Source organism: Triturus cristatus, chromosome 2_2, assembly GCF_964204655.1.
Source record: "Triturus cristatus chromosome 2_2, aTriCri1.1, whole genome shotgun sequence".
Classification (NCBI taxonomy): domain Eukaryota; kingdom Metazoa; phylum Chordata; class Amphibia; order Caudata; family Salamandridae; genus Triturus; species Triturus cristatus.
The window spans coordinates 709,637,569-709,661,030 of record NC_140582.1 but is presented as its reverse complement, the minus strand read 5'-3'; the positions used below and the strand labels follow the sequence as shown (position 1 = coordinate 709,661,030).

The 23,462-nt window shown below is 44.9% G+C and overlaps 1 protein-coding gene across 2 annotated transcripts in view; it reads left to right on the top strand.

The window, feature by feature from the left end:
• Positions 1 to 23,462, top strand: part of IRF2 (interferon regulatory factor 2) — a 348,737-nt gene that overhangs the window by 284,259 nt on the left and 41,016 nt on the right. For both annotated transcript variants that reach the window (XM_085641901.1, XM_085641900.1), the window contains exon 7: positions 1,544 to 1,696. In XM_085641901.1, the coding sequence (XP_085498027.1) occupies positions 1,544 to 1,696 (153 nt within the window). The remainder of the gene's footprint in view (positions 1 to 1,543; positions 1,697 to 23,462) is intronic.

Here is a 23,462-nt window from a genome sequence, read left to right as displayed (position 1 = left end):
TACTAGTTTAAAACATATGTAGTTACTCATAAAGACACTATTGAGACAGTTATTCACTCACTAACACACCCATGCACACACTCATCCACCCATACAGTTCTGCACACATGCTGTCTTCAACACATACAAACCGTGAGTCACTCATTCATGCACCTATGCACTACGTAATACCCCCCACCGAACCATACAGACACTCAGACACTCATACTGATACTCAAAAAACCAACTAATAACCTATATAGACACTCATGTAGCTACTCACCAACCCATGCAGCCACTTATACACAAAGTGAGAGACTGATACAGATATTTACATATTTAAACATTACTCACTAAGCCATGTATTTCCTAAGATACACTTAATCAGTCAGTTATACAATCAAATTTTCAAAAACAAATCATCCATTTAGACACCTATATACCCACTTATTCTTCCATCGACCATGAGATATACATATATAAAACCTATGTAATTTTCATAAAAACACACATTCACTGGATGATGTCATCAGTGATGTCATTTGAGATGTCATCAGTGATGTCATGAGTGATGTCACTGACCATGTCATGAGTGATGTAATATGTGACGTCATCAGCAGTGCATTGCGGGCGCGCGAGTTATAGTTAGCTGAACTAACTATAATGGGGGAATTTCAATGGTTTTGTACGAGTGAAAAGTCCAGCTAACTATAACGCCCCTGAAACCCATGTTTTTTTCAGTGAATATATATATATATATATATATATATATAGATATATATAGATATATATATATATATATATATATATATATAGATATATATATATAGATATATATTTTTTTTTTTTTATGTAAGAGCAGGAGGCCATGCTTTTGGGCAACATGCAGTGAAATTGTGACTGTTGCAGTGCCATGAGGTCTATAGGGGGAAAAAAAGATTTACTAATAACATAAATAATAAATCCAGAGATTGACAATAAAGAACTGCAAACTGTAGAGGTTTATGCTGTCGGAATATGGGACAATATCCTCCAGAACATTAGCTTACCCCATCTCTCCTGCATTTCAGTAAGAATCTGATTATGCATCTATCCACATGTATTCCAAGTTGCAGCTAATCAGCCAGCAAGGGTGAGCGTTACCTTTCTCCTCTCAGCTACTAAGGACTCTCTGCTCTTGATTGTGAATGTGATCTTGAATCATCTCCCCATCCACTTCTTGCACACCCATGTCTTCATGTCTTGCATTTCACAAGTTTCATAAACGCATACAGCAATAGTTTCAGACTTCTTTCCTCACACTGGCTGTATGAGTATTCCATGTTTACTATTTGGTGCTGTGCCAATAGCAACCTACAACTAATGCGAATGAACTTTGGAAAGTAAAGCAATTAGGAGTAACTTGTTCACTTTTGTAAATGTGTTTTATAATTGGTATACCAAAGAATTTCAAACTGTGCATGAGCCCTGTTTGTTGATCAGTTTCCATTGCAAGCTTGTCTACAACAGTACACATGGGGGAGATGATGAGGAGGTATTGAATTGATGTGTTTTTCTGATCAAGTTGTAGGCAGTGAACACATGGAGGAACAAATGATTGTGACGAACCCTCCAGATGTTTGCCAAGTTGTAGAGGTGACAACGGAGAGTGATGAACAGAATGTTGGCAAAATTCAGCACTACCCACTGCAGATTTCCCCAACGTATTCGTATGCAGGTCAGCCATCTACTGTTCTTAGTGACTATGTGTTTTAACATTGTAAATTGAACTGTTGAGCTAATCTGACTTTACTGATGCTGCTGTGCTAGTTGCAACCTTGACTAGAAACGTGTCTCTCTCTGCAGTATTTTTCATTATACAGTGAATAAACTGCACAGAATCTATGGGGCGGCACCAGTTGTATATGCTTGTCATTGAGCTGCGCTGTACTGTCTGGGTAGTGGTTCCAAGTAGAGGCGACATGGGGATGAGTAGCAGTGAGTGATGCTAGCTTGCTGGTTTTATGTAGCGATCCTTTCCAGTTTCCAGCATATCCCGGACTTGCTTTCAGTATGTCACTTTCGTAGTCTTCTTCTGCTTGCATCTGCAGCTGTTACACAGTTTGTTTCATGGTTTGTACATACTGCATTCCTACCTTTTAAGTTCCCTTCAGTTCTGAGATATATCATGTTTGCAATTGTTGATTTGGCTAGGCATATTGCCACTAATAAAAGTGGCTCATCAAGGAAGCCTTGATCTTATCCTCTATGCCCATTCGGAGGCAGTTCACATCTTCATTTTCTTGTCTGAATATCTTATCTTGGTGTCCAAGATATGCTGACAGGATGAAATTAAGAAATAGTCAAAAGTCTGTGCTCTCACCATAAGGCAGAAGTCTGTATTATTCTCACACACTGTACCCTTACATAAAGACAACATCACAGTACACTAATAGTTCCGTTTGAGGCCTTGCATTTCTTATTCAATAATAGTAGCCTCGGTAAAACAGCTGAGAACAACGCCAAGATACAGAGACAAGTAGCAAGTCCCTAGAGGCGATGGTTCACCAAATTTACTTGTGTCAGCCCTTCCAAGCCCCGTCATCAGACCATCGAGCTCATGCCTGTCACAGCCAAGGGACAGCAAGACAAAACAACGTCTGCATGTTTTCAGTGGAGAGGAATAAAGGATGCTCCTAATCGTCGGTTCCACAATAAACAAAAATTGCACTTGTTTAAAAAACGTTAAATACTTAAGTTCTATTTGAACAAGTTTGACGTTTAGTACCTCTGAATTTGCCTAGCATTAAAAGGTGTGGAGGGCGGGGGTGTGGGGTGGGGGGGTTTGAGGAGGAGGGGGGGGGGAAGGGGAGGGGGTTACCAGTACCGCAAGGAAAAGGACATCTCAAAGCCTGGCTTGCATTAATACAGTGGGCAAAGCAAATAATCGTAGATTCCATCATGTTTTAAGTTTGACAAACAAAATGTTTGTTTATTTTATGTTTTTATGTAGTGCCGCTATATCAGGTGAGTGTTGGAAATGCCACTTCAGCAGCAATATAGAGTAGGATATTTTTACAGTACAACTATTTTGTAATCAAAACAAAATGAAATGCGCGGAAAGCATTTGGTAAACAATTCATGGTATAATCTTTAGTCCATGCCAGAGTCCATATTTGCAGTAGTTGTCGAAGGGCACCGGTCCAAAACAAGCAGTCAAAATTTTAATCCAACAAAGAGCAGGGTCCAGCAATCTAAATCGGTCTACCACCCTAACATGAAAATAGTTTGTTTCATTTATTCCTCTCATATTTATCTCTGCAATCGCACCACATGGCACTCTTGTCCTGGTATGCAACATACTCTGTTTTCCAACCATAGTATTGTCACCAAGTTTAATTCACTAAGTAATCTTTTAGAGCACATGTCTCAAAGTTTTCTTACGATGGAAACGTAATAGTTTGCACATAGTTTTGTAACGTGTTGATCATCCTAATCATTTAACAGGGAAGGTTGTAACATCAAATATTTGAAGAACAATGATTACTTGCAACTTGGTTAATTTGAAAAGGTATATCTCATGAGGTAGCATATCATGTGAGTATATGAAAAAAACTTCAGCCGCAAACTAATTATAGATGGTAGCATCTTTGGAAAACAGGCAGATTTAGATCTGGTATTCAAGATTACACGTTATTCCCTGTTTTCTTGAAAGCAACTTGTAGACCCTTTGATCTCAAGGGGTGGTATGGCCCAATATTATAAAGTCCGACCCTGAGATATCCCAGTGGGATTAACAGGGAATGTGACAAACTTGCTCTCTCCCCCCCAGCAAAATCTGTATCCGGCATGTTGATTAATGTTCGATCAGCAGTGAAGAAGTGCCTAAACATTCACATTATTTTAGAACATGCTGTAGATAAAACTTGCTGGACCGAAACATGGTTTACTGAGGATTGTGTAGTTGTTGTTCTCATTCTACCAAGATCTAGTGCCACGGAGGTATGCCATTGTGTCAAGGTTTCGTGACGGCGCATGGGGTGGAAGTTTTTATTTTATTATTTATAAATAGTCTTTGAAATACTTGAGGCTCTTTGATGTCATGCGGCCTAGTTTGGAAACTCTGTCAGTTCGAGGTACACATAAGGCGTTTTAAGAATGATATATTCTTCTGTGTTATCACCCTGCTCAACCCCTGAATGCAGTTATATAGTTGCCATCCATCTAACAAAACTTTCATCAGATAAAACGTAATCAATTCTTATGTGTACATTTTGACATCCCCTCTAATCTGACTCTGGCAATATTTGAAGATCTATTTAATTTTTCCATTGCCGACTGTAGTGCTGCTCATTGTAGTGGCCACACTCTAGATCTTGTATGTGCCGATGCTAAAGTCTTTCACCATTGGTCATTCCTTGATCTGACCTTTATGCAGTCCCTTTTAACTGGTGTGTTGAGCCTCTGCCTTTGAGGCGAATGGGGAGTCATTGGTTAAAGTTGTAAATGGAAAAGGGTGGTAAAGTCTGGTAAAGTAGCATGGAAACTCTCCCATGGCACCTGTGGAATCTATGAAATCATTTCAATATGCAAGTCATAGTCTTTTCTCAGTTCTAAAGTGCACCCTGTCTTAGAGCCTAAGAACTTGTTACATTCGTATAATGAAAAACGAACTATGATTTTTAGATGATCTTTCATGTTTACCAAACTATTAGTTGTAATAAAGCCAGACCTTGTAATCCTGGTTCAAAAAAGAGCTCCCATAAGCTGCACCTAAACTTCAAGCACTTGGAGCAAGCATGCCGTGATAATTTCTCCTTTGCAATAAACCAAGAATGGCAAGTCTGCAATTATTACAAAAAGCTGGTTACATTTGCGAAAGCCCAATATTATATTGATTAAAATGTCACTTCCCCTAATGTTTGTAAAGCCTATTTTTGCCACTCTACGAGAATTGACAAAGCACCTTCTTTTTCTGCAGAAGCCAATACCATGGCAAAATGTAATCAGTTTGCTGATCACTTCAATTTTAAAAGATAGGAGAGCAGTATTAAACTCTGTGGCTTCCCAATCCCACTGGCCATTATTATCCAAATTTATGGTTTCTTGATAGTTGATGCATAGGTAACGTTGAAGATCGATGGAAACTTTAGTCAAAAAGACAATGGCTTGTTTACTTGCTTTTATAGAGTCCAAGCTTGTATGTATGTGAACAAACTCACGCTTGATGAAGCAAAGCTGAAATCCTGGCTCTCTTTAGATATTTAACAATCTAGAAGTTGCCTTTTTGGCCTCCATGCTTACGAGAGAAGCCTGCTCCCGCTGAGTGTCAAGAACTTGTGCATTAAAATGGATCCACTCCTTTCCTACAAAAGCTTGTCAGTTCGCTAGGCAATTCATTCCTATTCCAGCTGTGCGCTCTTAAACACATTGTGTCTTTGTGCTTCCATTATATCTATGCATAAGCCTCCTGTCAAACGGAAGACTATATTTAATGGCATTTGTTTGGTCAAAACTGAACAGCATCTCTTATCTCGGAGATTTGTATGCTGCATTTCTAGTCGTACACTATGGTCATCTTTTGGGGGCTAAGCGTTCTCGGAAGCAGCTGCTAAACACTAAAATAGCTTGTCTGTATTTCTTTGAACTCAAATGTCTACTCAAATTTCGATGAATGCTGAAAACAGTGCTTTTTTCAAAGTCTTATTAGGAATGTTTGTTGGCCAGTTTTTATGGCCTCAGATTGTCCTAATCTGACTCACATGGTAGTTGTTGTCGTAACACTGTGATATCTTATGTTGACGAACCGTTTCTCCTGACCTGTCCTATGATGATTAGATCTCTTGCAAGAGACTATTGTATGTAACGTTGATTTTTGGTTGCACTGGTTGGGGAAAACTCAATAAAATTATTTAAAAAAAAAAAACACTGTGATATCTTCGGGTGTACACTTATGCTGTAAGAAAAGTTACTTTCCACAACAATGAAACTGAAGGTTCTTCGTAGGTTTTTGGGTCACCTCAGTCAACTCTGCTTTTGATTTCTGTGTTTTAAATTTTTGTTACCATCTAAGATAGGCGATCCTGGAGAAATATTATCCTACATGGTCTACTTTAAATATTTTCCTTACGCCACCTGCAGCCACCTCCACTCCTACATTGATCTCAAAACATTCCTTCATTTTGGCCTCTGTTTTCTGTCTGTATGTAGGGTCCTGTAAATGAGATTGATACAAACACAATCTGTTGCTTTCTCTTTATTGTTGTCCTAAGTCCACTAATTTAGGTAGTATCAACAGAGACTACAATATATCCTATGGTAGATGCCTGGAAAAGTGGGATGGGGTGGAGTTACTTATCAAGGTATAAACACTCCTAGAGTGAGTCCTCTTTTATGTCCGTTCAACCCATCTCTTAGGCTCATTGAGTGCAAAGTATTTTTCGAGCTTTTGGAGAATGTGTTGGTTACTCTGCTTCTCGAGCCGGATCTGTCTAGTTTCCCACTGCAGACTGTATTGAATTCCCCACCAAGGATAATATCTCCCATAACAAAATCGACAGCTGATGGAGATAATTCACAAAGAAACTTCCTTCCCAATAGTCATAGAATAATCTGAGACCAAAGTGATTTGCGAGCCATGTAGAATCCCTCATGCCATCACAAATCTCCCTACCTTTTTTACTATCTATTATTTGGAAGTCGAGGTCTATGTGGATAAAATGTCCACACCATTGTCTTGTGGTTCCCAAAGAATACCATGCCGCATGGACCAATTTGGTAATTGCAAGTTAGGTGACTCTCCTGTAAGTATTTAAAGTACAGTTAGATCTTTTTGGGGATGACCTGAGGCCCTTTATATTCAAAGAGATTACTTGGATCTTTAAAGTGCCCCACTAAAGTACCTCCTGGGAACCTTCCAACTGGCATTCAGTGTAATATGTTATGAGGTAGCTTGGAGACCACTAGTGAATAGCTCTGAGACCACTAGTGAATAGCTCTCTCTAAGTTGGTTTACTAAAGTGGACCACCTCTCTCGGGATCCTTCCCTCATACATCACAACAGTATAACTAGTAAACATAATGGTCTCAAGTGACAGCCCCGTCTGAGTTTCCACTTGATTGTAGTGAACTAGGATGTCATAATCACAGATAAGTTGTGTCCCTGTGGCCACCCTGTCCTCACAGGCATTGGTCTTGAAACCCCCCATCACAGGACCCCTCTTCTCCGGCCCTGCTCTCTTACAAGTCAACATGAGCCACCCAGCTCCACACCTCTCCAGGTCAACACTCTTCTGATGGGATATGATACAGATGAAATTTTAAAGTTAAACGTTCCGCAGGAATCTGAGTCTTCTGAACGCTGTAAAAAGGCGACAGTGAGGGATTGACTGTAGAGTATGGGTTAGCAGGAAACCTCCTCTATATTGTCTATCCAGTTGGCCCAAGTATGCTTTAGGGTTCCTCCCTGTTTCCCTTTCTCTCATGAACCTCAAAACCCCCTTTGGCAAGGTATTTTTCGACATCTTTTGCGCCTTGTCCCTAAAAGCTGTGTTTTTTTGGATACTGGGAAGGAAAATTTGCTATTATAACTTTAGTCCTAGAATATTTGGGGAAAGTACAACTTTCCCCAAAGTAGTCCAGGAGGCTATTTATTTTTCTAACACAAGTCCTTGATTATTTTGGGTCAGGTTAAAAGATCCCCTAAGTATTTTTTTTTAAAATGGTTGAAAAGTTGTCATTTTGCATTGCTAGAAGTGCTGCCTCGATGGTGCTGCTCAGGCAGAAAAAAACTTTTTTTTTTTAACTAGGAATACTCATCTGAGCCGTGTTCAGCTTTTGATTGCAAGCCCAGAATTCTAGTGCCCAGTGAAGCTTTCCAACTTGGGTTAGCACAGATGATTTGTTTTGCCTTATCCAGGTCATCTTTAACCACCTCCAGAAGTTCCTTCTCGAAGTTCACCATCCATTCACTAACTCAGCCTTTTGAGTCTGTGTCCATAGCTGTGTCCTGGGCATACGCCCCCTACTGCGGTCTCATGTGAAGTGATCCTAGTGCCTGTATCCTGTTATTGGCGGTTTGTTAGTGGATAAGCTTGTTAGCCCGCTAGACTGTCTTAAATGACATTTGGGGTGCGCCCCGGCTCTCTCAAAAGGCGGAAGCTTAAAATGCATTATTTCTTCGTGTGATTACATCCAACATGTCAGGCTGGTTAGCGGTGTGGTTGGAGAGGGAGAACAGAGGAAAACAGCCCCTATACTCGATTGCCTCCACGGCATTTGTGCATCATGGGGGACTAGTCATGAAGTGGCTCTCTTTATACACATTTGTGACTGTTGTTAACACACTTGGTAACCGGGAATAGGAACAGATCAGGGCGTTCAGCAAATGTGTTGGGGGAAAATAGAATAATTCTTAATTGGTGCTGCTAGGAGAGGAAGTGTCGGTTACCAATACAACCCCAATTAAGCCCTTCAAAGAAGGGTACAAACTAGAGAAACAAACTCCTATCTGGGCACTCAGAGAGAAGTTCAAAATAAATAATGTAATAAACACAGATGTAGTCATAGTCCACTTTTAATCCAAAAGTTCAGTGCGGGTCACACAATATCCAATTTCTTTACAGTCAGTGTTCAATCCAATTTCTTTACATAAGTATTTTGTTAATCCAATCCATGTAGTCAGTATATATTTATTCAGGATTATATACTTGATACAGCCAGTATTAAATACTTTATACAGCCAACATGTGTTTCGTCTTTCGTTAATTGCTACCTCGACTTCTTCAGGGCTGTTGCGGCTATCCGACAGCTGTGTGTAGTATGTTCATCCGTGACAACGGTCACATAAAGTACGAAAGAAATGTAGAGATAAATGATCTTAATCTTCACCAGAGTATAAATTTATGCTTGAGAGTATTAGACAGTTGCGTATAGCTAGGTATCAGTCAGTAATCGAATCAAAGTGGCAAACGCAGCGAGTAAACCGGTGTATCACTGGCGTGGATCCTTCTTCTTATCTTTCGTACTTTATGTGACCGTTATCACGGATGAACATACTATACACAGTTGTTGGATTTAATAGTGGCTGAAATTGGATATCACGTGACCCAAACTGAACTTTTGGATTAAAAGTGGACTACGACTATATCTGTTTACATTATTGATTTTGGACTTCTCTCCGAGTTCTCGGATTGGAGTTTATCAAATTTGTGACTGCACAGTGTATAGTACAGTGTACTTTTACTTACCTTGTTGAATTAGCAGTGGCCGGCAACCTGTCCATTAGCTAAACGAGGCAGCTCACTTGTAGGATCTCTAGCCCTTCACATTGATGAACGCCACCCTTTCCTGGGGCTGTGGTTGGCTGATGCCCTGCATTTGAGCATCTCTCCACTGCAAGCACCATTCCAAAGGTTCCAGGTGGGGAGGGCCTGAGGGGTGTTTTCCCAATCCCCTTCACCCTAAAACACTACTCTGCCCCATGAAGGTACACCATGTAGGCTTCCCGGCAGTTGTTGCTGCTTCTCCAAAGCTCGATGCAGGCATCATCTTGGGATTGCTGCAACATTGACAGAAGTGTCTCTTTTTTCAGCCTGTTTTTTTTCTTCCGCAGTTCTTCATGCTGCTCTGGGTGTCTGCTTGTGCGGAAGCATGTTCTACCTCACCTGTGGTCCTCTGACATCTGCAGAGAGTGCTGCTTACTTTGTAAGCCCATAAACCTGATGGTCAGGATCAGAACAGGAGAGAACGACATCCCACCCACCCTGCTTTGCCTGCCGTAGGATTGTGGGTTTAACACTATATTAGGTGTCGGGGGTGGGGAGGTAGGGAATAAAATGTATATAGAAAAGGACTTACCTGCTGCTGTCATTATCGCGCACTGCACAGGCTCCCCACCCAATCCAGAAGCTACTCTCTCTCTCTCTCTCATTTTTTTTTTTTTTTAACAGATTTTATAGATTACATAGTTAAACAAATCTCATAGAGTATTAGGATTGTATGTGAGCCCCTCTATGCATAATGAAGCAGTTAACCATAATTACCCCAGTAAATCCTACTGCATTTGTCCAGCATTCTCGCTTGTGAAATAGGAAAAAAGTAGTCGACGTAGTCCCGGGCTGTCTTCTAGAACTCTGCCCCTTGTTGTATATCAACGTACTATACTATTTATGAATCTCCTCGAGGCTCTTCTTCTAGCATAGTGCTCCCCGTATAGCTCCACCCCGCCCCACCCCCCAGGCATGCCGCTTTATGATCAGGTCAACTACGTGTGGTCTTAGGGCAACCCCATATTACGAATGATGTGCCACTCCATCTAGCATGTATCGCTGGTAAAGCAGTGTGGGGTGCATGAGATAACAGTCAGGCCCACTGTGTGACCAGCAGTCAGGGCCGCTAGATGTGCCAAGTGATTAGTCTCCCGCACTAGGGCCCTCTCCATCAAGGCTTTTATCCCTATCTTCAGCCAGTTGCTGCAGGAGTTTTGCTAATGCCACCCATGCCCTCCCTGCTTCTCTCTCCGTTGTGATCCAACACTGCAGTGACCCCCCCTCCAGAAATCTCCCAGGTTTGGACAACCCCAAAACATATGTAAAACCCCGCACCCTCCGTGTTACATCGCAGGCAGGCGGCCGAGACACCAAAAAACGTGTTAATCTTACTCGGAGGGAGGTATACCCTGAGTAAAACATAGAAGTGAATCAGCTGCAATCGTGAGTTCATGGAACTCTTCCAGGCCCTTTCCACAAGTTCCCCCCCATGGTTTTTATCTAAAGCCTCACACAGATCCCCCTCCCATTTGATGCACAAGGCAGACAGGGGCCAGTGTGTTTCCTGCGTGAGGCACCTATGTAGGCAAGCGACCGCCTTAAAGGTTCCAGCAGCTATCACTATATATTGACAAACCATAAAAGTCTGAGGTTCTGCTATCCCCTCCTACCAGTGCTTTCGGATGGCTGCTGTCAGGGCGGCATGCAGAAGAAAATCTCCTCTTGGGAGGTCATATTGCTCTAAGAGATCATTAAAGGGGGCCAGAGGCTGCTCTCATGCATGAGAGCAGCATCTGGATTAGTCTGAGCAGGCTGACTGACGGTCGCTCAGAGACAGGGAACCTGTGCCTTTTCTCCAACCCGGCTGTACAATACAGCTGGGTTGGAGAAATGTAAGTGCGCATGTCGGTTTGGCCATCCTAAGATGGCCGGCCAAACCAACATGCACACTTACAGTGCGCAACTCTCCTCCTCCCTGTTCGCACATCATAGGTTCAGGTGTGGAAAGTGGAGTTTCGGGGTAGGTATAGTTTTCTATAGAAGAAGTTGTCTGTGCATGTCAGTTCACAGTTGAGATTACAGTAACTTGTGTGTGGGAGTAGTATGTATAACATGTATGATCAGTAAATATAGTGAACATGAGTATGCCTATACCAATATAGATGGTCAGAGGGTTAATAGACTTTTGTAAATACAGGAACTTTTTTTATATAGATCTTTCTCAAGTACCAAAAATCACATTTTGCAGAAATATCATTTTGTTGAGTTTGTTAATAAAAGACTTATACTTAGCATTGTACTTATTAGTGATGCTTCACACGCTGCTAGCCAGATAATCAAGGCTGTCTAAGGTTAAGTTGCTGGAATGAGGGATTTAAAAAATGTGAAAAAGCTCAAGATGACGCCACCATTGATTGAATGGTGTTTCTCTACATTTGAATTCTGGAGTGTTCTTGGTGCTGCCCTTGTTGACCAAGAAAAAAAAAATATTTTCCCATTTATTTTTAAGGCTTGCTGGTACTTAGTTATCTCCTGAGGTGGCTACTGTCACTATATTTTTTCACCTTAGCCTGGGCTCTGTACTGGTCATTCTTACAGTTCAGTAACACCCCTTTTTAGGTCTCGCCTGACCCAGCGCATGCGCTGGTCTGGCGAGACTTTTTGAGAGGGCTGCAAAAAGTGCTACAAGGCCAGCCTAGAGCTACAGTGCATGTGCGCAGGCGCGCGCGCCGCGCTTGACCGCGATTACTTTCGCGGCCAATAGGTCTCGCTTTTGAGACCTTATAAGTATTTAGTTATGCAACTGTTGCATGGCTAAACACTTATAAGGTCCCAAAGGCGAGACCTATTGGCTATGCCAATGCTTGTTCTGATTGATGTTAGCGGTTCTGCTTCAGTGTACCTTTCCTAGGCTAGTGCGGGCCCCTTATTTTGGGATATTTAAATCTTTACTAGATAGGCTGCAGCCCATTTTGCTCTTCACAGGTCTTTACTGGTGTTTTAATTAAGTGATTCTTAATTCTTGCACACATAATGATGCCCTTCAGTGTGGTGCCTTATGTTTGGTTGAAGCCAGCAAGACATGTTTTTCCTGGGTGTGGGTGGGCTAAGTCCGTGTTGTCTGCGCAAGCTGCATGGGGTACTACTAAAAGAGCAACTCTCAGAACCTCGGGTGCAAGTGTCTCCCACCAATGTGCTTCACCAACCTGAGCAGCACAGCCACTGATTCGTCACTCTATATCGGCACACTGAATAATACTCTAGTGTCACGCACTGACCAGCCCCCTTGTACTCATTAGCACTAGAGGGAACAGTGAACATTTGGGCACCTAAAACTGAGAACTTCAACTAGGTACGTGGAAATGCCACCAGTTTCTGAAAACGTGATTATGGAAGTGAAAAAGAGCAGGTCTATCAGTAGAACCAGATCTTACTTTTTCAAACGAAATCAAGTTTAAAATTAATATGACTTGGATGTTTGGTGGTACTTACGTCTGAGTTTGAGTTTAAAGATTGAGTTTAAAACATTTATAAAGCGCACGTTCACCTGGCGGTTTCTTGGCGCTAGGGAGTGCTGAACCTTTAGAGAACAGGAAAGTCAAGAGGGAGTGGGGAGGTTTATAGTGGGAAGGTTTGTAGGAATAGAAAGATTTTCAGCGCCTTTCGGAAGTGAGAGTATTCGGTGGAAGATCTGAGGTGGGCTGGTAGGGAGTTCCAGAAGGAGGGGGCGAGTGTGGAGAATTTCGAGCCCCCCCACTTTTTGCGCCTAAAACAGGGAACTGTCAGCAGATGTTGGGAAGAAGAGCGTAGTTCCCGGACTGGGGCATAGGTTTTAATTTCCGAGGAGATAAAGGCAGGGGCGGAACCAGCCCGGGCCTGAAAACTGATACAGCCCATCTTGAACTGGGATCGTTCTCGGATGGGGAGCCAGTGTAAAGACTTGAGGAGCGGCGTGACGTGATGGGATTTGGCCAGGTTGTAGACGAGGCGGGCAGCCTGGTTTTGGACCAGCTGTAGTCACCGCATACTGTATGCGGGCATGCCACAGTATAGGGCGTTGCCATAGTCTAGGCGAGAGATAACCATTGCCAGGACAATGAGCTTTAGGGCAGAGAAAGAAAAGAAGCGGGAGACCCTTCGAATGGTGCGAAGTGAAAGAAAAGAGAAGGACATCGCTGAACTGACCTGGGAGTGCAGGGTGAGTTGATCATTCAGATTGATTCCAAGTGTTTTCACGGAGGAAGATGGAGAGGGAAGGGGACCTAGGGAGGGGGGCCAAAAGAGGGAAGTCCAGGGACTGGAGGAACCACCCGTCAAAACCAGCTCGGTTTTGTCGGGATTTAATTTCAGGTGGTTGTGGTTCATCCAGTCTTGGATGAAGATCATAATAGAATGAAATTTGGTTTGGGCTCAGGGGATGATGACAAGGTAAAAATGAGCTGGAGGTCGTCCGCATAGTTATAGACGGAGACCTCCATTTGCTGAAGGGTAAAGATGAGGGGGGCAATGTACAGATTAAACAGAAGTGGGGAAAGGGAGGAGCCCTGAGGGACCCCGCATTGTATCTTCCGTGGCTCCGCCGAGAAGTCGCCCAGGCGCACAGCTTGGGTGCGGTCCCGGAGGAAGGAGGACAGCCAGACCAGGGCGGAGCCTCCAACCCCGGCCGCCCTGACACGGGAGAGTAAGATGGAGTGATCAACCGTGTCAAAGGCGGCGGAGAGGTCAAGGAGGACAAGGGCCTGGGGGAGGTTGGTGTCCATGCCCTCTCTGAGGTTGTCGAGGACCGAGAGCACCACAGACTCCGTGGAGTGTGCGGGTGGAAACCGGCCTGGCGGGGGGCTAGCACCCCGTTTTCCTCCACGAAGGCAGTGAGCGCTCTGGTCACATGTCGCTCCAATACCTTCCCTAGAAAGGGTAGTAGAGAGATGGGGCGGTAGTTGACAAGAGCGGAAGGGTCGGCACCAGGTTTTTTGAGGATGGGGACAATGATGGCTGATTTTAGGCATGAAGTGACAATGCCCTGAGACAGAGAGCTGTTCAGAAAGGTGATCGGGGGTTGCACACAGATCGAGTAGATGTGCCTGAGGATGTGAACAGGACAAGGGTCTAAAGGGGAGCCAGATTTAACCAAGGGGAGGAGGGAGAGGAAAGTCTCTTCCGTCAGAAGGGAGAATGAGTCAAGGCGAGCCTCGACTGAAGGACATCGTGGGTCAAGGAAAGAAGGGGAGGTGGGGGGGATATTGGCTTTGATTTTTGAGATTTTATCCAAGAAGTAAGTATTAAGGGAGTCTCATAGAGCCTGGGAGGGGGAGGGTTTGAGGGTGGCTCTATCGGAGTAGGCGAGGTCGTGGACGATAGAGAAGATTTCTTTGTGCTGGTTTTCGGCAGCCAAGATTTTAGAGGAGAAGTAGGCCGTTTTAGTGGTCAAAATAGTTTTTTTATATTGAGACAAGAGGGTGATGAACTGAGCTTTAAGGTTGGGGCAATAATCTCGCCTCCAGGCTCGCTCAGCATGACGGACTGTAAGTTTTAAGGCCTTCAGTTCCTCGTTGAACCAACGGTTGGCATCGTTCGCCCGTCTGGAGGACACTTGCCTGGGAGGGGCGGCCGAGTCGCAGCCTGACAGAAGCCAGGATTTGATAGTCGGCTTGCGCAGAGATTGGCTGGCCGAGTAAGCTCGGACAGGAGGAAGAGAGAGTGGTGGAGAGAGAGGCCACATCCACCTGGCTCCAAGAGCGTGCCCAGATGTTTTTGGGAAGAGAGGGCTTGGTGGCTGGGCTAAGGTGTAGGAAAAAAGAAATCAAAAAGTGGTCGGACCAGGGGCATGGGGAAATGGACAAGGAACTTATAGGACAGTTGAGGGACCAGATCTGATCAAGGATGTGGCCCTGAATGTGAGTGGGTGAGTGGAAGTGGGACTCGAAATTGAGGGAACGAAGGGTGTCCGAGAATTCTTTGGAGGTAGAGCATTCTGCGGGATCTGAGGGCCAAAAATTGAAGTCGCCTAGTACCATGATGGAAGAATTGTTGACCGCTAAGGTGGCCACAAGATCTTGGAACCCAGCGAGAAAGAGTTGAGAGGGTTGGGGGGAGCGATACATGAGCAGGCAGGTAAGTGGAACCGTAAAGAACGGGGAACGAACAACTAAGAAGTCTGACGAGCCAATGGAGGAAAAGGTTAGAGGCTGGAAGGAGAATTCTCTGCGGGCAATCAGGGCGACACCGCCGCCCGATTTGCCTGAGGGTCGGTCGGTGCGCAGCGCGTAATAAGTGGCGGGGAGAGCAGCTAGCAGGGAGGGGAGGGAACTGTCACAAAACCAAGTCTCTGTGAGAAATAAGAGATCTGGTTTGTGCGTATCCAGTAAGACAAAGAGTTCTTGACAATGCTTGACAGCTGACCGGGTGTTGAGATAGTAGATGGAGAGGGTAGTGAGCTCAGGGGGAGCAGTGGGAAAGGGGGGAGGGCTAAGAGGGGGAGGAGGAGAGCAGGGCGAGAGCGGGGGAGGAGGGGAAGAGCGCGAAGCAGTCAATCCCAATCGGTCGATGTGCTCAGTCACAGGGTCAGCTAAAGGCCACGGGCCTTTGAATTTGTAGAGTTGAGCAGAGGAGTATTTTGTGGTTTGAGCATGGTGGGGGGGGCCCTATGCCCGGCCGGTCGCGGACGGGCGCAGACGGGCTTGCCTTAGGCGCGCCTTTGGCACGCCATCGTCGCGCCTGCTGCGCTCGTCCGCTGCGCGTCCGAGGGAAGCACATGATTTATAGGGGGTAAAGCGGCTGTGGGGGGCGTGTCCTCTGAGAAGGGGCGTGGCCTCTGCGCTCGCCGGAATGGCGTCAAGAGGTGGTTTGCAAACTCGAGCCGTGGCAGCGATAAATCCGCTGTGCGGGGAACTCGAGGCAAGTGGTGGTGAGTTAAAAAGCAATTTATTTGTGACAAACAATGTTAAAAAGGATCAAGTCGCGCTCCCGGCTTCCGCCTCAGGAGGTTCGTGCAATCTGGTTTGGCGCTTGTAGTCAGCGTCCTTTTATATGCGGCGGCGGGGGTGTGGCCTCGTGGCCTCGGCGCTCACCGGAATGGCGTCAAGAGGTGGTTTCCAGACTCGAGCCGAGGCAGCGATAAATCCGCTGTGCGGGGAACTCGAGGCAAGTGGTGGTGAGTTAAAAAGCAATTTATTTGTGACAAACAATGTTAAAAAGGATCAAGTCGCGCTCCTGGCTTCCGCCTCAGGAGGTTCGTGCAATCTGGTTTGGCGCTTGTAGTCAGCGTCCTTTTATATGCGGCGGCGGGGGGCGTGGCCTCTGAGAAGGGGCGTGGCCTCGGCGCTCGCCGGAATGGCGTCTAGAGGTGGTTTCCAAACTCGAGCCGCGGCAACGATAAATCCGCTGTGCGGGGAACTCGAAGCAAGTGGTGGTGAGTTAAAAAGCAATTTATTTGTGACAAACGATGTTAAAAAGGATCAAGTCGCGCTCCCGGCTTCCGCCTCAGGAGGTTCGTGTAATCTGGTTTGGCGCTTGTAGTCTGCGTCCTTTTATATGCGGCGGCGGGGAGCGTGGCCTCTGAGAAGGGGCGTGGCCTTGGCGCTCGCCGGAATGGCGTCAAGAGGTGGTTTCCAGATTCGAGCCGCGGCAGCGATAAATCCGCTGTGCGGGGAACTCGAGGCAAGTGGTGGTGAGTTAAAAAGCAATTTATTTGTGACAAACAATGTTAAAAAGGATCAAGTCGCGCTCCCGGCTGAGTGTCATACGTACATTTGTATTGGTTCATCTGTCCATAGTATGCTGCTGTCTGTTACCTGTACCTAGTCCTATTATACCGTGTGTCAAACATTTGAGGTTTTCTCTCGTACGTTGTCCGGCCTCCTTCCTTATTGACGGAGATTACAATCCTCGTCCAACTTGAAAAATAGACAGGTCCTCTGCATCTCTGTTCTAACATTTAGGTCGAAGTTGCTAAAGACTTCTTGGGGACATTCTGAAAGATGACTTAGGAATGCATTCTGGCTATTGCTTGCCATTGGCTTTGTGGTATGTAACTCACCTTTGAATGGTTTCTGTTTGCTTTGGTGGCTTTGTTTTAGGCTGTCAAGCATGTCTTTGTCCCTCTCGTGGAGTATAGCCTGTTTACACCCTCTCTGAGTCACTCCTTATATTATTCCACGAGTGCACGTTTTCTGTAAACAGGCCTTTAAATTATGTTCTTATGTTGTCTTATTTGCTATGCATTCAAAGACCAAGATCAAATGTCGGGCTTTGTCTTCAGAGTGATGTTGGGGTTTACTTTCTTTCTCTAACGAAGTAAGAGGATATATGTGACAATCTGGGTGTGTGAAGGGAAAGGATTTTTTCCAGCAAACAACAACATTTAAATGGCTGCAAATGAACTTTGCAAATATTTCAGAATATGTCAATTAGGAAAGCAGAAATGAAGCACATTTTTTGTAATTCCGAAGTGTGGTGGAAACAAATATTTTAATACGATCAAAACAAATCAATACACCTGGTAAGGCAATTTCCGCACATTATTTGTGCGCCGTATTAGTAAAACTGTATGTCTGTGCAAATGTAATGCTCATTTCAATTGAAAACTTGTTGTCTGTAATGGCAGTGTGCTACCATGCCATGCATAGCCCAGTCTACACCACTCAGCAACACTATGCCACTCTATTCTACGACACTCCACTTTATGCCACTCTGCGCCACTTTACTCTACTCCACACCACTTTACTCCACTCGACGCCACTCCACACCACTCTGACACCTCACTCTACTCCGCTCTATGCCACTCCACAACATGACCCTCCCCAACATGACACTTTAATCTACTACACTCAACTTGACTCCACTCTATTTCATCCCACTCCTCTCTGTACTCCTCCACTCCACAACACTTTACTCTATGCTACACCAATGACGACACTCCAACGTATGACACACTACTTCACTTCACTCTACTTGTCTCTGCGCCACTGTCACTCCCTCCATGTTTTCCCTCTTTCCTGCATGTAGTACACTCTATACATTGCACCGGATGTGCACACACATACACACTTCCCTATGATGCTGACCTCTGGCACTAGTGTTGAGACAAAGTTGCTTACCTGAAACGTGCAGGGGCTCAACAGTCCCAGGAAGTGTAAACTTCTACTACAACGTCGAGATAGCATTTCTGCAGGTTACCCACCTTCCCCCACAAACCTCTCTTCCCCCCCCCCCCCCACCCATTTGCATGGGGGTCCCCATAGATTTTTCTCAAGCTACAGCACTTCTGCGGAGTATGTATCCTTATTCATCGCACCCTCCCTTTCACTCACCAGCTCACGGTTGCCGACATACACGGGCGGTACCTTTTGGTGGCAGGAATGCTGCTGGGTAAGGCAGACATGTTTCTTAACATCTACGCTCTCAACACACAGATGACCCCATTTTTTTCTACGATCTCAATGCCCTGCTTGACTGACATGAATACGACACCCTGCTTCTTGGCGGGGATCTGAATCTATGGCTTGATCCTAGCGGCGACGACTCCAGCTCCGGGCAGAATTCAAAACCCTAAGCCCACTGTACACTCCAAGATCTGTTGCACTCCCTAGCCCTGAGTGACATATGGCGCTCATATTAGCCTGATACACCAGGGTATACATTTCATTCGGCACCACACTCCACCTGGACACTTATAGATTACTGTCTCACCAACGCACTTGGCTGCCACTGGACCAGTGACATAGAAACGTTACCCCGTACTTTGTCGGACCATACTCCGGTGCTCCTTCATCTAAAAATTCCATAAACTATCGGATGGGAACACAGATGGTCCTTCCCGGCCACAGCTCTGATAGATGTGCTTTTCAAATCTGAACTACATGGCACGATTGGCGAATATTTCACAATAAACACCAGCTCGGTGATCCAATATGCAACATTATAGGACACCTTTAAAGCCTATACTCGTGGCGTTTGCATATCCAAACAGGCCGGGGTCTTGCGCTCAATAGATGGTAGTCTTACCCGACTTGAAGCTGAACTGGCACATTTGGACAACTCACCCACCATGCCAGACACCCCTAACAAATGTAACGCTCTCATACTTTAATTTAATGAACATGCTGATGGAGAGGCCACCTTACTGGGCAAGTATCACGCGGCACGTAGAAACGGAGATCGAGAACGCCCTGGCAGGAATCTTGCACGACTGGTGCATCCCCCCCCCCCGAGGAGCTGAACATATTGCCTCGCTGTGACGGTCTGAGGACTCTATTGCTACTGACAATGCCGATATAACGGCAGAGCTAGTCTCATACTATTGATCCCTATATGCGACCAAACTCCCCACTGATTTTACACAGCATGTCGCCTACTTGGAAGAGATCTTAATGGCATGGCTGAACATAGGGCAGGTACAATTCCTAAGTGAGCCCTTCACCGTCGAGGAGATTGACCAGGCAATAGATGCTCTTGACGGATCGAAGGCCCCTGGCCTTGAAGGTCTGTCCTGGGTCTTTTACAAAACATTCAAACAAACACTAGCGCCGCACCTTCTCGATGTGTATGCTGAAGCACTCGAAAATGCCACCCTCCCCCCTTCAATGAGGGAAGCAGCAATATCCCTCCTGCTGAAGCCTGGCAAAGACCCCATCACTTGCACTTCTTATTGCCCCTCTCCTTAATGAATTTTGACAACAAAATACTTGCCAAGATGTTATCCATCAGCCTATCACTGCTGTTAGACCAAATTCTTTCTCCGGTACAATCTGGCTTCATACCACATAGATCCACTGCCCTGAACCTCCAGACTGTATTCTCAGTAATAAACAGGATATCGCAGTCCATTCCAGCAGCAGTGGCTCTTCTCTGGGTCGAGAAGGCCTCTGAGTCTCTAGAGTGGCCGTTTCTCTTTGGCACACTGCGTAAGCTTGGTGTACCAGCAAACTTTATAGCATTGACTGCTCTTATATATTATTCTCCCATGGCCAAGCTCCGAGTGAACGGTTCCCTCTCCCCCCCTTTTCCGGTCTCCAGCGACACACACCAGGGCTGCCCTCTTCCCCCTGCTCTTTATCGTAGCAATGGATCCATTAGTTAGGCACCTCCAAGAAAGACATATGCACTGTGGCCTCCAATTCCATACAGGACCCTTGCTATTATCCATGTACGCAGACGATATCCTGCTTTTCATCAGAGACCCCGGCACAAATTTGCAACCTCTCATAGCAGAGATCTGTTGCTTCTGAGACTTGTCCGGTCTGCGTATTAATTAGGACAAATCAGAGCTTTTTCCGATCACCGATTCGACCAACCTGACAGGTCACAACCTTCCCCCCAATTGGCGGCTGACACTACCAAATGCTATACAGGTATCACCCTACATAGAAACAAAGAACAAGTTATCCGCCTTAACTATGGACCAGCCATGTAACTGCTTTCTTCACAGATTGAGTAATAGATTCAGCTACCATTATCCATGACTGGTTGCATTGCCCTCATTAAAATGAGCGTCCTTCCTCGATTTCGTTACCTGTTTGTCAGTATACCAATCCCACTAATTAAGGCCTTCTTCTCGCAGCTCCGTGGCAGGATTTGCGGTTCCTGATCAGCATCTACATTACCTGGCCGCACAGCCCCAATTTGCTCATCACTGGTTTGATCCTGATGCCCGCATACCATACACCAAACCTGAGCGGGACCTGTCGGACGTTACTCCCCTAGGAGCAATATTCCCGCTGGGCATATGACTTGACCCAAAGTATATACAGCCTCTATCCACTACCTGCTGGGCCTGGCGCAGGCTCAGCCTACTCCTGGGCTCTGGCTCTCTATATTTGACTAACCTCCCATTACAGCAGAATCAGTTACTTCCATGAAAGTGGTTCAGCGTACCCTTATCAAGCAACAATTGCACCCCATTGGTTCCCTATTCCCTGATGACCATTCGTAACCATGGCTGACCTGACTACGTGGACTGAGATGTCCTGCATTGTTTAATTTATAGCGACCAGATTTCTAGGCGCTCTCTGCAACTTCTTCCTTTCCCCTTCCCCCTGAGGAGTTCACACCTCTTACGCTGCTAATAGCCGACCAGGACGGGGCTCATCTGGTCACCAAGCTACATCGACCATGTGTGGCGCTCAAACAAGTGCAGGACAGGGGGGCACGACACTACTGGGAGGAGGATTTAGGCCATCCTTTGTCTGACAAAGAGTGGCCCTGTAGCCATGAACAAATTAAGAGGGCGTCCCCAAATCACAAACATAAATTACTTCATTTTAAGTTCATCCATCAAATCTACATCACACCGATACAGCTGGCCAAATATGACCCCGCCAAATCACCATACTGCCCCAAATGCCAAGCCCCCAGCGCTGATTTTGCAAACATGACTTGGACCTGCCAACTCGTACCCGCATATTGGACTGAGGTTTTTCAGGTGCTCTCCGATATATTCTCCATACCACTCCACCCCTCCCCCAAGTTAGCGTTGCTGGGAATAGTCAGCGGTATATCACTCTGCTACTGCAGGTTCATAGCTATAGTGCTACGTTCCACCTAATATGCAAATCAGCCCAACCATCCTGTGTTGCTTTCAGCACTTTGTATTTGCACTGGGGAACATCTTTCTTTGCCTGCTGAGATTCCTATGCCAATTATGCATTGTTTATCACACATGTTTTTGGGAATTCCCTGTCATAGTAATAGCCATGTGTCATATCTTTCCTAAACACTCTGTCCCCCATGTTTTTATATAAATTATTAAAATAAGTTGATACAAATGTAGTAAATAGTTTGTCGAAAGATGGTAATTTCATGGTCCCACTTCTTTGTAAGTGCGGGACATGACCCAGTGTTTTATTTGAAATTAATGAAACTTTTCTGGCTCGCCAGTAGACAATTCCTTTTTAAATGTATCAGATTATTTGATCTTCCCCTGATGGCAGAGATATTTCAAAAGGTGCCAGTCTCCATCTTTCCGTTTTGCGAAAAAGTCCCTTGATATCGCTGACATGAAGTTTGAGCTTTTGTGTATGGGGAGACTTTATATATCCCTTTGTTTTATGACACACAATCCCAGACACCCATTAGTGGATTTATGATCTCAGGCACATAAGCCATTGTGGCCCTTATTCTATGGTAGCCATAAGAGGTCCAAGATTTGAACATCCAACAGGACCCTTTCTAGGCAAACCAGAGCTTTTCAAATGTTATACTTTTTTGAGCCACCTGTTAATAAGTCCCTGCATTATGTAGTCCATGTCTTCACTCTCCTCTGCCCATTCAAATCACTTTTCTTGAGAGTCTGGATTTCTTACCCTCCATATTACGAAAAACAAAAAACCATTTGTATATCAAATATGTCACTTTTTGTATAGGTACTGGGATTGCTTGAGAAATATGCAGCAATCTGAGAAGTGTATTCATTTTTATCATAGCTGCCCTACCAAGCCACGAAATAATCAATGATTGCCCCCTTCTGAGGTCCCTTTTAAAATTCGCCATCAACAGTGGGTCATTTCCACTGTTTAGCCCTGTAATATGGGTGAGGGTTGTGTGTATTGTTTTTATTTTTTATTATTATTTTATATATTGGTATTTCCAAATAGATACAATATATATCACATACAACAACAAACCAACTTGGTGTATGATTGCCAAATATACGACAATGCAAAACACACATTTCCATCTTATGTCATCATGTGTCTAACACAGCGATGTGCCCCACGTGCTCAGGAACAGTATTCATGTAGTAGTAAACATTTAGAGGTAATGTTGCCTTAACCTGACAGTAGTTCTCAATGGTCATCCTGCAGTGCCCATCCTATACACATACCAAATCTCCACATTATTTTAATTACACATCCCCAGTTCGGACAGCGTTTACCACAGCATCTCCAGTTCCACTTGTCCTCTCCTGAACCCAGGTAATAAATGGTTCCCATATCTCTTGGGGTCTAGAAGTGGGTGGCATTAATTCCCATAAAGTGGCCAGCTGTACATGGCCATAGGTAACCTCCCTAATCCATTCCGTGATTGTAGGTTTCCTCTTCATCCCCCAATTAACTGCTATTTGGCGTTTGGCGAACAAGAGTAATCGTGTATGTAGTTTACGTTTTTGAACATGTGTGTCTCTGACATATCCTAACAGCCCCAATAGTGGAGATGGGGATATTGTCGTACCCAGGGTCTGATTTATAGACTTAAAAATTTGGGACCAATAGTCAGCAAGTGCCTGACATTCCCATGCCA